The sequence below is a fragment of the Centruroides sculpturatus genome, unplaced genomic scaffold, assembly GCF_000671375.1.
Source record: "Centruroides sculpturatus isolate CEXI.00-Female unplaced genomic scaffold, Cexi_2.0 scaffold168, whole genome shotgun sequence".
NCBI lineage: Eukaryota > Metazoa > Arthropoda > Arachnida > Scorpiones > Buthidae > Centruroides > Centruroides sculpturatus.
This window is the reverse complement of record NW_019384519.1, coordinates 340,769-356,748: the sequence shown is the minus strand read 5'-3', so window position 1 is coordinate 356,748 and position 15,980 is coordinate 340,769. Positions and strand designations below refer to the sequence as shown.

Sequence of the window (15,980 nt, the reverse complement as noted above, 5' to 3'; positions counted from 1 at the left end):
CTTACGCGTAACTAAACGTCGCGGATAACGAAAAATATTTTTTAAAATAATTTATTCTTTTATCGCATTAAGTGAGTTATAAAATCATTTCGTAAATCGAAGAACGCATCGAAGCCGAAAATCCATAGACATCAACCACTTTTAATTCCCCCAAAAAAAAATTCGAACCATCGATTAGCTTTTTTTTTTCCGAACTTAAAAAGTTTTATAAATTAAAAAGTTTGAGATAATTTATAATTTAAAAAGCGAAATTTTTAAGATGGGAGCGGAGAGCCAACGATTAAAAATTATCATTTGCCTCTGACGATCTCGGCGATGTCGATGCGGAGTGGCGACCTCTTCGTCTTCCGTCCGAGCGAATCGGACAATATTTACTTCGTCGCGCGATTGCAGAATCGAGGCGCAAGCGGAGCGAAGCGGCGAATCCGTTCGATCGATATTGGGACGACAGGGGAGAAGAGCGGTGATTTTCGGCCATCGAAACCGCGTCGTACGAGAAACGCCGGATCCGATGGAAGAGGCCAAAGTGGCCAATTTGTCGTCGTCTCGCCTCCACTAAACGATGTTGCCGGCTACCATGAGCGAACCGGAAGTGGACGAAGTCGCCTTTCTCACGGGTGAGTCGCTCCTAATCTTCGTCTTCCTCCATTAATCGCCGTCTCCGGCTCTACCGGCGCCTGAACGTGTCACTCGAGTTCTCTGCTGGTTACGCACAAATCGATACGTCGATTGTATCGAATTAATAAAGACGGGCAAAGAAAACGGCGTGCACGTGGTTTCTTGTGAATACGTAAATATATAACCTTACAAAATGAGTTTCGCATACGTATTGTTGACGTACAGTAAAGGGGCTTGAACCCCAAGTGAGGAGTTTCCACCCCCTGTACAAGGAAAAAAGTCGAAGGAACTGTACCTGCACGTGTGATCCTTTGCCAGATATTCACCTCCGGAGGTCGGTTTTTCCACCTGCCGGCGTGACGTTTGTTCTTTGTCGGTCAAGCATTGAGTTTGCTTGCTCAAGGGCAAGCCCTCGCACACCCTAAAGCTATGCAATGCCAAGTACTCTGCGGATTGTTGGGTGGGCTACTCGTAGCTAGCAATGTTGCCTGGGCTAAATAACGTGATGGTCTCAGTTGCCCACGGACCATTTTTGGGGGGCTGTATCTGGTCAAGGATTGTGCATGGAAGCGTGGTTCCTTTGAATTTTTTGCTCCCATGGGTATCATCTCCCATTCCGATAAGCTCCCAACAGTCTCATTCGGTATAATTGTACCCAGTAAAGTGTTATGCCATGAGATAGTTTGCTTGGACATATTTGGCTTCAAAATTCTCATGTTTGCATAATTTTCAGAGCTATGTGCTGTTAAATGCAATGGAATTATTTCTGGATGAGTTTCTTCTTGGGGTAAGAATGCTCTCTGGACAATGAGGCTGTCGGGACCTTATCAGAGCCATGGATCGGTTACATATTACTCCTTTGTGAGGCCTGGACAAATTTAAATTGGGAAACACCATGTATAGCATCGACTTCAGACGTTTTTCTTCTAGGGAATTTTTTTGGGGAAAATTTTTCTAATAAACATTTGGTTTGGGAGCCTGTGGCAATTGCACCTTTTTGCTCGTAGCTGATGTGCCACTGCCATAGATCATGCTCGTAAGAGTAAAAAAGTCAAAGGAACCAATGATGTATGTGCGAGCAAGATAATGTCAGATCAAAATGTCAATTTTTATCAATGTTACCACTTGTATATTGATGACGTCGGTAGGGCCGAACCAAGATAATTTTGCTTCCCGGACAAACTTTACAGTTCTATGCCTCCTAAGTATTTTTTTATACTTACGTACTTTCTAATTATAAGTACAACTGATTACTTATTGTAACGTCGTTGCAGTATCCAGCTGCAATTTTTCATCATATTTTAATTTTAAAAATATAGGTATATAGGTAATCGAGCCTCTGGTTCCTAAGCTTTTTGTATCTGGTCTCGATTTTCACATATCTAACTCCATTCTCGAAATTAAGGAAAAACAGATGGATGGTGGCATCTACAGGTCTGTAATTTGAAAATTGCAGCCCAATAAGTATTTTTTCAAATAATTAGTAATTTTGTAACTTCAATATTTCTACTTTAATTTTTATTAACTTGGATATACTATGTAAAAAAGAAACACACGAAAATGATTACAAACAAAAATTATTTCTCTTAAACAGTAATTTTAATTTAATCAGTTATAATTTAGTTATATATTTTTTTTTATTTTTAAATCTTCGAAAGTTTTTTTCTTTCATTAATGTCTATCTTCTGAGCAGCAGCATTTTCAATAGGTAACAAGGCTAAAGAATTCGATCTCGTTGTCGATGGCAAACATGTTTTGATAAATTTTAATTTGCTAAAACTTTTTCTGGCTGTTGCTACTGTTTCAGGGATTTTGGCAGAATTCTCAATGCGAACCCACATATTTGGAACTATATTCCATAAATTGCTTGCTTTTAACAGCAAATGGATATTCTCCAGAAGTAAACTGATTAATTTCTACATAGTTCACTTCCTTCAATTTAACTACTATTTTTATGATTAAGAATTGAATGCAAATCCATGCAATATTTTCTTAATTTGTTTTAAATTGTTTATTTTAGTTAAATTAAAAAGAAAACTCAATTTTGTTTGTGAGTTTTTATTTGTTCAAATCTTTCTTCAAGAGAAATTATTCTTGCGTCTAAAATGATATTGACTATCATCGTTTGGAACTTTGTTTTCTCATCAACCAGCAACAATGGTGTCTTCAATTTCGCAATTTCTTCTTACAAACACCTTTTTTCTGTAAATATTGGCTCCATTCTTAAAAGTTTTGCTAATTCTTCAGCTTGAATAAAGCATTTTCAAATTCTTGCATTCTGTATTGACTAAGGTATTCTGTATGCAATTTTAATAAATAAACCAGCAAGACAAAGAAATCAGAACATTTTAGAAACTTTTATAAAGTATAAATTAAAATTAAAATACTGTATACATAAATATGGCAGGTGACTGTTACAGCCATTTCTATTATTAGATGATACATTTTTTGTTCCTTCAATGTTTGCATCTTCTTGGAATGGAAAGAAGTATAGCAATGCTCTGAATGCCAGGTAATTATTTTCAGAAGAAGCACAGGCTATAAGACAGGGGCTGCAAACTGGCAACCTGAAGGCCTGATATGACCCATTAATGCTTCTATCTGGCTTGCGGCCTTAATCCTTTTTTTTTTCTAAAAATTGTCTCTAACATCTTGTGGGGATTAAAACAGAAAAAATTCAAACTTCTGTTTATGTAGGTTGTAAAGGCCTGGCAACAAAATGCCTTTTTATTAGCTATTGCTTTGAATAGTAGTGACAATTACTAATCAAAATAAAAATTCTGTTTTGTTTCTGTTGTCAGGTTTTCTGATGCTTGATTTATGCAGTTTGATGTGTGCAGAATCTGTATTTCACAGTAGTGTAACTAGAACTAATGTTAAGTGGACTCAAATTAGAATGTGCAAACCTGCATTCACTCTCATACCATTGTGAATGAAGAGTAAGATCTTAGATATTGTGTAGACATACGTATAAGTGCATTTTTCACATTGAAAAATCTTTTCCCTGTACTTACTTGATTTTTTTCTTAAATGATAAATAATTATTCATCAATTAAGTCTTATGGCTAGTTTTTGGATATTTAATGTATAAAATTTTTAGAATTGAAATAATGTAAAATCTTTATCTTTCAAGATCAATAGCATTCCCTATGAGGCACTAATGTTTCTTGTGGCTCTGTCTGTCATAGATGCTCTTTGTCAGAGCATCCATGACAGACTAGTTTCATTCTCGAAGAAGCACTACTCAAATGAAGATGTGTTTTGGATAGATATGGCAATGCCCCTCTACACTCCAAACACAATTGCTGTCTTTGATCAACATGACATATATTGTTGTCACAAAGAGTGTATGCCTAATGTACTGTGGTCATATGCAGGTGGTGGGATTTATTTAACAAAGAGATGCATATATTAGAGTAACAAAATGTTCTTTTATTTTATTCATATTTTAACACTTGACAGGATCTTCCGGATTCCAACACTCCTAGTTCCTTTTTGTTCAAAAAAAAACTTCTTCGAATCCACAGGTAGAACAAAAAAGTATCGCAGTACGAAGAAATACTTATCAATAACTTAAGTAGTAATTATTCTAATAAAGGAAAAAGAGAAAGGGATAGATAATAGGATAGGTAGAAATATAGTGCCAAGCAAGAATGGGTACCCAATAGTTGACGATCAAGGTGGCGGTGATTGGATGATATCATTCTGGATTGTGGGGACCGATTGTAGGTGAAAGTCGATCAATATTCTACTATAACCCTTCTGATGTTCTTTATTCATGATACTCCTTTCTTCTTGGGTTTCTGATCTTTAAAAACTTTTCATTACTTTTTCCATCCGATGCAAAATTGACCTGGAGAACTCTCTGACGCGTCTTCTCTCTTCCACATTCCAGTTAAAAGTGGCTTAAGTGTCTCTCCTTTTGCCCTCTGGGCTATACCTTTCTTTTGTCCCCTAACCAGGTCACCTGCCACCCATACTTGGAAGAAAGTTCCAGGAAGTTATATACAAAAGAACAAAGAAGGAAGGAAGGGAAAATATATAAACATATTTAAAACATATATGGACAAATAAAAATATACTAGTGTACTACCACAGTATCTAGCTCAGACCAATGGAATGATTTTGGTATCAGTTAAAGCAGAAAATGCAATACAATGATGGATCAAGCTGTATGTTATTCTGACAACAGTATTGTTTTCAGATCATAAGATAATATGCATATTTAGTCTGCCCTCTATCAAGGTTGGTCATGTATCTGTCTTCACAATATTTGTCTGCAATTTCTGCTTTGGTGGTATTCCCTTTGCAAACATCAACATAGTATTTTAAATGACGATCTTCATTCCACTTGTCTCCAAAATGCTGTGGTCTTTGTGTTGTAAGGACAATTATAATTACCAACACTTTTCTTACAAATCACTAACAGGTTCTTTTATTTATGGATCCCAATTGATTCAGGTATAATCATTACAACGTGATGGGTACAAGAAATCGCGGGGTGACGTTAACTTGGCGCATGACAATATGTATCTTCTATACGCGTGATAAAATCTAACTTAACCTAACTTAAACCTAGCTTAATACTAAGGAAAATATAAGAAGGATAGGATAGCAAGAAGGAAAATAGAAGGAAGAAACAACTTCACCCGGGACTTTCCTCGTTCTTTCCGATATGATTTTGCGCTCTAGGTTGGATCCTTTTCTATTGGCACTCTCTTCCCAACTCTTACTGTGTCCTCTGATCTACTTCCTTAGTGAAGTAAAATGTCTTCAGTTTTCCTGTCATTGGGCCTTCAGCCATGGGGACTCTGATTCTCTCCAGTCTGTCGCTTGACCCTCCCGAGAAGTCTCTCTTTCTTCGGCTCTCAGTCAAGTCCGGAGTTCACCTCGACACGTCTTATTCTCCACGTGTCTCCCTCGATTCTGTCTCTTCTTACCTCTTGCTGTCCCCTCTACACACCCTTCTTTGTTCTCCTCTCTCAGAGGGGGTAATTTCCTGCACTATTGTTCTTTGCGATTCACAGAATCACTAATCCCCCCTAAAGGCTATAACGGTCATGGAATGTTCTAGAATGAACACACAAAGAAATCGAAGAAATAGGGAAAGAATATTAGAACTAAAAATATGTATATACCAATAATAATAAAATAAACATATGCCGATATGGCCATTGGCCACAATGCTTCTCCAATAACTCCACCATATCAGATACCTCCTTAGCATTAACAGGAATCCTGATAGTGTGTTTCTTTGGTTCTATTTCATTTGGGAATCCCAACAGTGTTTGGTTGTGTTGCAAAAAGTATTGTTCTCCGCACACACTATACACAATGAAGAAAGACCGAGTCGAGATTCATTCACATGCTGCCAACATTACCTGAACAGGAAGTGAGCAACTGCATAGTAATTGCATGATGCATATTATAGCTTGTTTCTCTGGAGCAGCTTTTTTCATTGTGTGATGTTACAACACCATTTTGATATTTTTTGTATTTTTTTTGTAACGGTTTGTCCATGTAAGGGGAGCCACCCTTACCTTCCGTTGAGGGATATTTAAGGTGTTCCACTTTGTTTCTTACTATTCTTTTGTGTGTGTGATTCACTAGCAAAGAGTGAAGAGGACAAGCAACTATGAAAGTGAACTGTGTAGAACTTCATTTTTATCCATTTACATCCAAATTTTGGGAGAGACTCTTCCAAATGAACTATCTCAGGATTTTTCTACTATTTGGATTCAACAAGGTAAATAGTTTTTGTGCTAAAAAGAAAAGTGGGAAAATTTTGTAATTTGAACCTCATACACTTAATATTGTAGCCCTTTATTTTTTTGTACAAATTAAATTGGACTCCCCTAGTCTGGTACTACTGGGAATTACAAGTGTTTACAGTACCTTTTACAACCAAGCAGTTTTTTCTCTTTATTTAACATGACATATTGAAAAAACTGGTCCATTGCAGTAGTGCTGTTTGACACACATTGATTCTAAGTATCTGCCCACATGCTTAACTCAGTTTGTCAAAAAATGAATATGGTACAGTACATCTTGATCCAAGACTCCTTGTACAACCTTTTCTCCTTCGTAGCTTAATTCAATTCTTTTTCTGCTTAAAGGAGTGCTTTTGGAGTTCTAAAACACTTACTTGAATAGGTAAATGTATGCGTGTTTTTATTTAGACTCCTATAAGCAGAAAAAGAATTAATTTAATATATTTGAGACTGGATTAAAAATTCAAATTTCGGATTTAAAACATTAATAAATGTTATTTTTCTTGTAATGCATAGAAGCATAATAAGAAGCATGGCCGGCTCACAGCATTGCCAAATCCAGCTTGTGGCATTGTCAAGTTCTTTGCACCATTTCTTACGAGTAAAATTTTCACTTGGTCACCTTGTATTTTTATAATACAGTAGAACCTCCATTATCCGGACCTCCATTATCCGGATTTTCGATTATCCGGATTGTTTAAAATAAACAAAAATTTTACAAATTTGCTGATTTGCACTTGGCGAATTACGTCACTTTTTATGTACGTGATGGAATGCATAACTTTTTTTGTTTCAACAACGTCTCACCCAGCACAGTGGTCGTAAACTCTTAAATATTTTACGTAGTAATAAAAATATAACTTTACATACGTATTTATAAATAATTTATATTCAAATTGCATCATTTCTATGACCAAGGGCGGCGTAAGGCATGGACGACGTGGGCCACCGCCTATGTCTCGCAGTCCGAAGGGCCTCGCGCCTCGAAGGTTTATGCATTACTTAAAAGCCGTGAACGCAACGGAAAAATTTTACTCGTCATAAAACGATAAATAGTTTGTCAAATTTTTATTCATAAAAATGCAGTTTCAACTGCTTTTTATTTTATAATATCCGTCTTCTTGTGCCACCAGAGGGCCTTTTAAACAATAGGTAGTCTGTTAGCGTTGGTCAGTAGTAGTCCAAATTCAATACGAACGTTTGTTTCTTGAAAATTTGATCACGATTTAAATACAGTACTCACTTTTAATATTACCGATATGTCATCGAAAAGAAAACGTGTTGTATTATCATTAAAAGACAAATTAAAGTATTTATTTCGATTATCCGGATTTTTCCTTATCCGGACTACATTCATCCCCAATTAGTCTGGATAATCGAGGTTCTACTGTATATTTATTTGTATGAATATTTTAAAATAAGTACGTTCTATTAAATTGAGATTATTTTTAATTATTTCAGGTGAAAATGCTAAAAAGCAAGTGCTTTATGGAGATGATTCAGTTGGTGACAGACAGAGACATTTCTCGTGCACAAAAGTGCAGGCTCTCTGCATTACTATTACCGTATTTGTGCTGTTGCTGGTGATTTCTCTGATTGCAGCTTTTGCGAGACCTGCCTTACATTGTGAGAGTAATGTTCATTTTGACGATGCATCCAATGTTTCTCCATCCGAAGAACATCCAGCAGATGATGTGTGTCCCTGGCAGGACATTCGCCTGCCTTCGTTCATAATTCCAAAACATTATTCCTTGTTTCTTCATCCAAATTTGACAACGTTTTTAAATAAGGGCAACGTCAATATTACTTTCGTTCTGGCTCAAGATTCTGACTTTGTGGTTTTACATGCCAGAGATTTAAATATTACAAGATTTGTTCTTTTGACAGAGGATGAAACAGAAATTTCAATTCTTCAACACATTGAATGTCACAAGCATGAACAAATTTTTATTCAGTTTCACAAAACTCTTCAAAAAGATGCAAATTATATTCTAATTATTGATTTTATGAAAATATTAGAAGAGAAGTTGGAAGGTTTTTATATTAGTTCTTACAAAACAAAAGCAGGAGAAAAAAGGTACTTTTATATTAATTAAATTTTAAATAAAAATCTCTTTTAAAACATTTAATTTAATATTCGTGTAACCAAATTTAATTTTAGATAGTTTTTTTAATGGTTTTTTTTTTTACTTTAAATTTACTTTATTATTTAGATTTAGATGTAAGATTATAAACTACAAAATGTGACTAACCTATATTATATTTGTACATAGCACCCTTGACAATTACAGTATATGTCATAGACATAATAAACTAGTTAATGCCAGCCTCATAAAAAGATTCCCTACTTTGACAGTCTTTGCTGTATGTTTCACATCCTGACAGCTGAAGTGACAGGCTAATGGGTGTTTCTTTAATGCAGGAAGCATTAGAAACACTCATTGATACTAACGTGTGTGGTGGTGTGGAGGACAAAAAAAAAGGATGACAAAGAAGTAACTATAAATTAAACAGGATATTTATTTAACTACAGCTACATGGTCCTTCGTACACCTGGTTCGTTACACTAAACACACTTGATCCCAAACTATAGTACGCACACAAGTTCGAAGCCATCCGACAAAATACTATATGCTTTCACAGGCAGGAGACACATGCTCGCGACAATGAAAAAATATGATTTGAGATACTACAACTAACTTAAATCTACCTTAATCTAACTTATATGCTAAGGAAGAAGGGTGAAGAAATTAAGAGATATGAAGAGAAGAGACAAGTATAAAGGACAGATTTGTGGGGGTACCCGGGTAAATTTGGCAGTCTCCGATCTTCTCTATATCGGTACTTGAATCAATTTCCTTCCTCTCATTTCCGTCTCTTGAGAATTCGAGGGCGTTTTTGAAGTCTTAATCTGGGTTTCCTTCTAATTTTCGTCCGTTTGCAGACAACTTCCAAGCCTTCTCTTTTTGTCCCACTAGGCGACAAACCTCTAGCTTGCTCTTTCCTACGTCTGCACACCTCGGACGCTGACCCCAAAAGTGTCTTGTTCGTTTTCCTGATGGCCTCAGGGCTTCTTAATGTCCCCTTTGTCTTCTCCCTTTGTCCTTGGACAAAGGTCCCCCACCCATAGAAAAAGAATAGGTTAGAAAGTTCTAGAAACACATTAAAGACAAAGGAATTTAGGAGAAATAAAACTTATATCTACCCCTATTTACAAAGACATGGCGTACCGCCACATGTGAACAGTATGTCACTAGTTCAGCTGGGCTGCTTAGCAGGAAGGGTCCTTTGTGCCATGCACAGATGGCATCCTCTGAAGGAGGCTTACATTGTTGCTTCAAGAATTGAATAATTTCTTTCTTAGGTTCTCTTTCAAATTTCTTACAATGATGTAGGAGCTGTCAGCATTAACTGTGTGGTCATGTTCCAAGAATTCAAACATTAACACGAAGCTATATTTCAGAATATTGACATATCTACATGTTATTATTTGATCTCTTGGCAGCAGACACTTTGCAAAGTATAACTGAAAGCTTTGTCAGATTAAAACAAACACTTCACACTCAAGTTCGTTAAAATAAAAAGACAAAAAAATTTACAATTATTAAAAAGTAAAACCTAAACAATAAATTAGTTTAACTTTCATAAGTAAAATAAACACAAGATCTTCATATTCATCCTTCTCATATCATTGGACGTTCAATATGCAAAAATTGATGGAGAAGAGCGTGAAAATAAAGATGGACTCCTTTGTGTGACATTGTGACATTTATTTTTCCTGTGGTGTAAGAAGGGCAAATGTGGAGACCTTGTGTTTCTTCTACTTGTGAAATTTTATAGCAAAAAAATTTTATTAAAAGCTATTTGCTGACTTCAGTTTTTCTCAACTTCTCTCATGCCAAGGAATATCATTCGTATACTTATTAAGCAGGGCATTAGCATCAATATATTCAAAATTGATAAGCAAGTTCATGTTTACTATTCTTGTGAAACCATAAAGCAATAAACTAATAAACATTATTGTACTGAATAAAATAATAAATATGGAATTGTCTATGAATAAAGTAATATATTGTAGTACATTAGAATAAATCTGTAACAAAACCTTAAAAAAGTTTTTTTTTTCGTGGAACACTTGGGGCAAGTTTAGTTTGTTCAGAATATGCGGTTGAGAACCAATGTCATAAAGTAACCCTATACACAGCCAATCGAAAAACTGGAAAAAATAAAATTGTTCAATAAGTCGGCATATTCAATAACGCAGCACTGTGTTGGCCCTGACGATACTCATTTAATGCAATGTCACTAGATAAATTTACAAATTCATACATTTTTACAATTACTTTATTCTTATTTAAGAAATTGTTTGTGAATTCATTTCTTTCTTTACTACAACCATTATTTATAATTTTTGATGTTTATTATGCTATTTTAATGCGCAATCAACATAATTATGCAAATCAGCAAATTAGAGTGAGAAATGCTAAGATAGCTGCTGAGATTTTGACGAAGTTCAACCTCCAAGACTCAAGATAAATGAAAATTAAAAAGGCAAATATTGTTGTTTATACATTATTAATATAAATGAAATTCTTTGTGCTCTCTTTCAATTACTTGTCCCCAGTCTTTACATTATAATTTTTAATGACTTCATTATCCATATAATAAATCACATAACATTTTTTCTAATCATATGTAATGGGTTATTTTATAATTTAGCTGTGCAGGTTTCAAATACAGAATTATTTTCTTCATTTTGCCAAAAATTATAATTATTTTTAACAAACTAAAACAAAAATTTTTAAAGATGTCCTATTTAATTTTGTATACAACTCTTTTGTATTTGATATACTTCCTACTTTTTTTTTCATCCATTTCAGTACCTGAACTTGTTGTACCAAGCTGCGGGATCTTCAAAGAAGGAGTGACATGTCTACAATCTATGGTTGTACCAATGGGTAATCCTATTTCTGGTATGCTTTGTGAACTGATCCTTCAGTGTTTTGAGCAGCAGGTACTTCCTGTTTTTGAGGATTGCATCCTCCTCTACTTCAGATATGTCGACAACTTTGTTGTTGTTTGGTCACATGATCTTCCTATTCAAACATTTCTCAATGCCGTCAATAACAACCCCTATGGATTAACGCTAAACCTGAAGCAGCAGAGTGACAGATGAGCCCATTTCCTCACTAGAACAAAACGTTGAAGGAAAAGGAACATTTTCAATTGCCTTGATTGATTGTCTTTAGGTTAAAAGAACAGATTTGGAAATGGAATGAGAAACAAAATGTCATAATTTAAAATATTAAAAGAACAACATCCGATTGTCAGTTTGTGATCACATGGTTACATTGGGATGTAAAAATATTATTAAATTTCAAATGTCCTCCAAGTTTGGGGATAACGTGTTATTGTCCTTATAGTTAACAGCCGTGTCATTTCTGCTGGTCTTGTAAATTTCTAATGTTTCAAGGTACTTAAGTTGCAGAGGCTCCCATATATGGTAAATAAGTCATACACTGTTGATGTTCATTTGCACGTCCTCGTCCAAGGCGTGTGTAGCTAATGCTTTTAATTTTGCCCTTTATTATTTTTACAGGACATGTTTGAAAACTTTTTTCAGTCCTAGGATTGGACAAGATTCTTTTTTTTATATTCCAAATTATTTTTCCAGTGTGATACTTTCTAACAATAATGGCTTTTATTATGCAAATAAACTCCAGAATTTTTATCACTGGAGTTTATTTGTTAACAAATAATAAATCCCTGTAATCAGTAATTTTCACATAACTGCTGCTGTTCAAAAACTTTTTTTCAGGGATTGTATGTAGTGTACATACATACAATATATGTATGTATGTAGTGTACTGTGTATGTGTATGAATATCAGAATTCATAAAACACATTTCTTAAATTTTTAAGACCAATCATAGTCTTACTTTTGTAAACAGGTTGCAATATTTTCAATCTGATAGCACATTCCTCTGGTTTAAGATTTCTATTAACGAAATGAGGAAACTGACAGAGATAAAAGATGTTTAAACAAGTTCAATTCATTTTTGGAATGGAAATCTCGTTATATTTTTTTTTCTTTCTTTTGCTGTTATTTGAGCAATTTTGGAGAAGAATGAGAGTGAGCTTAAGCTTTTGTCTGTTTTCCTTATCCTTGTTGTTATTTTTTTATAATTAATAATTTGCATTGTTTGTATAATATCGTGAAATGGTAATTGGTTCATTTGAGTTTTTGTTTAGTTGCTCATTAATTGTAGTTCATTCTGAAATTTGTTCTAAATTAACCACATGCTTTCTTCCTTCTTTCTTTCTTTTCTTCTCTTAATTCTTTGACATTCTTCATGATAATGTTGAAAGATTTCTTATTTTTGGCTTCTATATGCCATAGTTTTTGTAAATTTCTAAAATTTTTTTTACTTTCTCAGTCATTATAACATAACATGGGAAAGTATTGGAATCATGTCAAACTGACTTTCCTAGGTATTTTGCATATATCTCAACGTTTTGCGATCTCCTGAACCCCAAAAAAAATAAACAAATAAATGAAAACCTACAAGTGTGTGTGTGTGTTGGCCTCTATTTCATTTAATATCTTAGGATGGGGTAAAATTAAGAACTTGTATATTGAAAATTTGGCACAATAACTTGTTTATAAGGGATACCATGCTATTAAACTTTGAAGTATGGAACTTGGAGGCTGGACAATTTTACTAGTTATTAGCATTTAAATATTTTTAAAAACTCATCTCTTCCCTCAAAATTAAGCCGTTTTAGCCTTTTTATAATAATAATACAAAACTTATTTTGTAACAACATCTTGAAATGGATGTCTCCACACATGATTTTAACTCTGAGCTAACGTCACAGTATTTTTTTAAACTTAATTATTTTTTTTAAATGGATATTTTTATCATAGTTCAGCAAAATTATTCTTTTTAAGCTTATTTTTAATAGTCAAATTATATATTGTAATATAATTGAAAATTATCAGACTCCTAATAGTCTCCTTGACCTCCATTTGAATGCCGGGAAGGTCTAGCAAGAGCTCTTGCCAGATTTTTAAAACTTTTTTATTCAATAACAAGTTATAATTTTCCAGCAAATATTAGTTTTATTTGGTAATTGGTCTTAAATTTATTAAGTTATTTACGAATTTTTAAATATTTTTGTATCATTTAGGTATCTTGCCACAACACATTTTGAAGCTACATCGGCAAGATCAGCTTTTCCATGTTTTGACGAACCCGCAATGAAAGCTAAATTCCAATTAAAAATGGTGCACGATTCAGTGCATTCTGCTTATTTTAATTCAAAATGGATTACAACTGTGCCTTACGAAAACAATTTGAATCTATCATTATTTGAAGAAACGGTACAAATGAGCACTTATCTAGTTGCATTTGTTGTTTGTGATTTTAAGCAGCTAACGACAAGAAAAGAAGGAATTGAAGTAAGGTTCTTGTTAATTGCTCAGTATCATTATAAATTCTAATAACTAATGTTTTATTTAATTATTTTTAGGTTAGAGTATTGGCTCCTGAGGAACAATTAAATCAAGCATATTTTGCTTTGGATGCTGCAGCCAAAATTTTAGTTTACTATCAAAAATTTTTTAATATCAGCTATCCGTTACCAAAATTAGGTTTGTTTTATTAATACTGTAATATAATTTATTTATCTATTTATTTAACTCTACATGCTCTGTGGGTACTAAGACCAACTTTCTAGCAAGCCCATTATGGATTTTGCCAGGCCCACAATGAGGAGGGACTGTGCCCAATGTATCCAGATGGGGCCCCTCAAAATTCCTGGGTTTTTCAACCCATCCAGATTCTATCCCAGGTCCCCGGAGTGTTAGGCTGCTACTTTAACTGCTCAACCATCCTATAATTTATCTATAAAATAGAAGTTTATTTTATTAAAAAATAAATGAAACTTTTATAGTAATTAATGTTTACACTGGTCTTTAAAGTGATATTTTTATTTGCAATCATCAATCATTGGGTGGGGTTGGGAAAGGAACTCATCAGGAAAATTTGGAATAAAACATAAAGTATGCTAGATTGAAGATTAGTGGAATAAATGTTATTATTAAAATTAAAATATAATATGGTTGAGTTGATAAAGATAAAAATTATGGATTACATATGGATATATGCCAACAACAGCAACCAATGAAAGTATTTTCTATGGCAAAAAATGCAAATAAAGATAACTGTAATAGCAGAAAGTGCATATAAACTGCAGCAGAATCCAACAGAAAATAGTGTAGTTAAGGTTTTTTACCAAGAGGCAATTTGAGGCCCTAAAATACCATGAAGTAAACCTGATCCTGTATAACAAATTATCATTCAGTGCTACAAAAAGGTAGAGTTGAAATGTACAGTTGCATCTGTCATCCACTTGACACAGTCAACAGTCCATGATATACTTCTATACTCATCAAATGCAAGTTAACCAGAACCAGTAGTCTTGGAAAGACAAGGATGGCAGACAACAGATACTTGGCCTATGTGAATGCTATATGTTTTATCACCATATTTAGACAAACTGGTATATAATAATTGCAATCTAACACAATGAATGAGAGATACACTCTAAAAAAGTCTGTCTTTGAGATGTTAATTTGCAGATATATTTGCTAAATAAACTATAGTTTCTATATGGCTAAATACAAGTTCTATACAAGTGCATATGCAAAGAGAATATATTTAGTGTGAGCTCGTGTGCATTTGAGTCTGACCATACATTACTGAAAGTGAGTACTTTGATCTGCAGTGGCATGCCATGACATTTGATGATAGGGAAGCTGTGTTTCTGTAAGAAGCCGACTTCCAGGGGCAATCAGTTAATTCTTTAAATGTATTTTTAATAGATTATTTATCTGACGTATGAAACGTACATAAAAATAACATAAAATATTCTTTACTTTTTAAATCTTAACCACTTAGTCAAATAGCTCCCTACGAGTGGAATCAGAGAGATGTGCGGTGCGTGCATATATGCAGGCTGCCAAATCCCGAGGCTGCCGATACCGGTTAAATTAATGTCAAATGCCTCTTTTGTCGCATCACTGGTATATCTCAAAGGACGCGACAGGGTTGTTGTAAATTTTAAACATTTTTCACCATAGCTGTAAAAATCTAAATATGTTAAACTTAATAGATTGTCTGTCATTTGTTTTCTAACTAATTTGTTTTAGGTCCACGGAAATTTCCAAAATTTACAACTTTTCAGTCACTCTTGTCGAACTGGAAAAATGTCTGTCTTTATTACATCTAATATTTCGAAGAAATCAGTCCCTGCTGTACTCGGCTAGAGATTGGGTCGGTTAAGCTTTTAAGTAATATTTTGGCTGTTTCGGCAGGGTTTTATTTATGTCCATAATTCCCTAATCTCTTAATTATTTAACTACTACTTAAGTAGAAATAAGTTGAAACCGGTTACTTTGTACTCGAATATTTATAGTCTCGGGAAAAAAGTGGAAAGACAAATTTTTCTGACAACAGGTACATAAATCATAAATTTAAGGAATATAAATTCTAGAGATTTTTCTGTACCGCGTGCATCTCATTCATT

At 34.1% G+C, this 15,980-nt stretch overlaps 1 protein-coding gene across 1 annotated transcript in view; it reads left to right on the top strand.

Moving 5' to 3' along the window:
- Positions 1-15,980, top strand: part of LOC111622699 — a 78,192-nt gene that overhangs the window by 34,633 nt on the left and 27,579 nt on the right. Inside the window, exons 19-22 of the mRNA XM_023365120.1 lie at positions 6,229-6,364; positions 7,851-8,466; positions 13,581-13,851; positions 13,923-14,043. Of these exons, the coding sequence (XP_023220888.1) occupies positions 6,229-6,364; positions 7,851-8,466; positions 13,581-13,851; positions 13,923-14,043 (1,144 nt within the window). The remainder of the gene's footprint in view (positions 1-6,228; positions 6,365-7,850; positions 8,467-13,580; positions 13,852-13,922; positions 14,044-15,980) is intronic.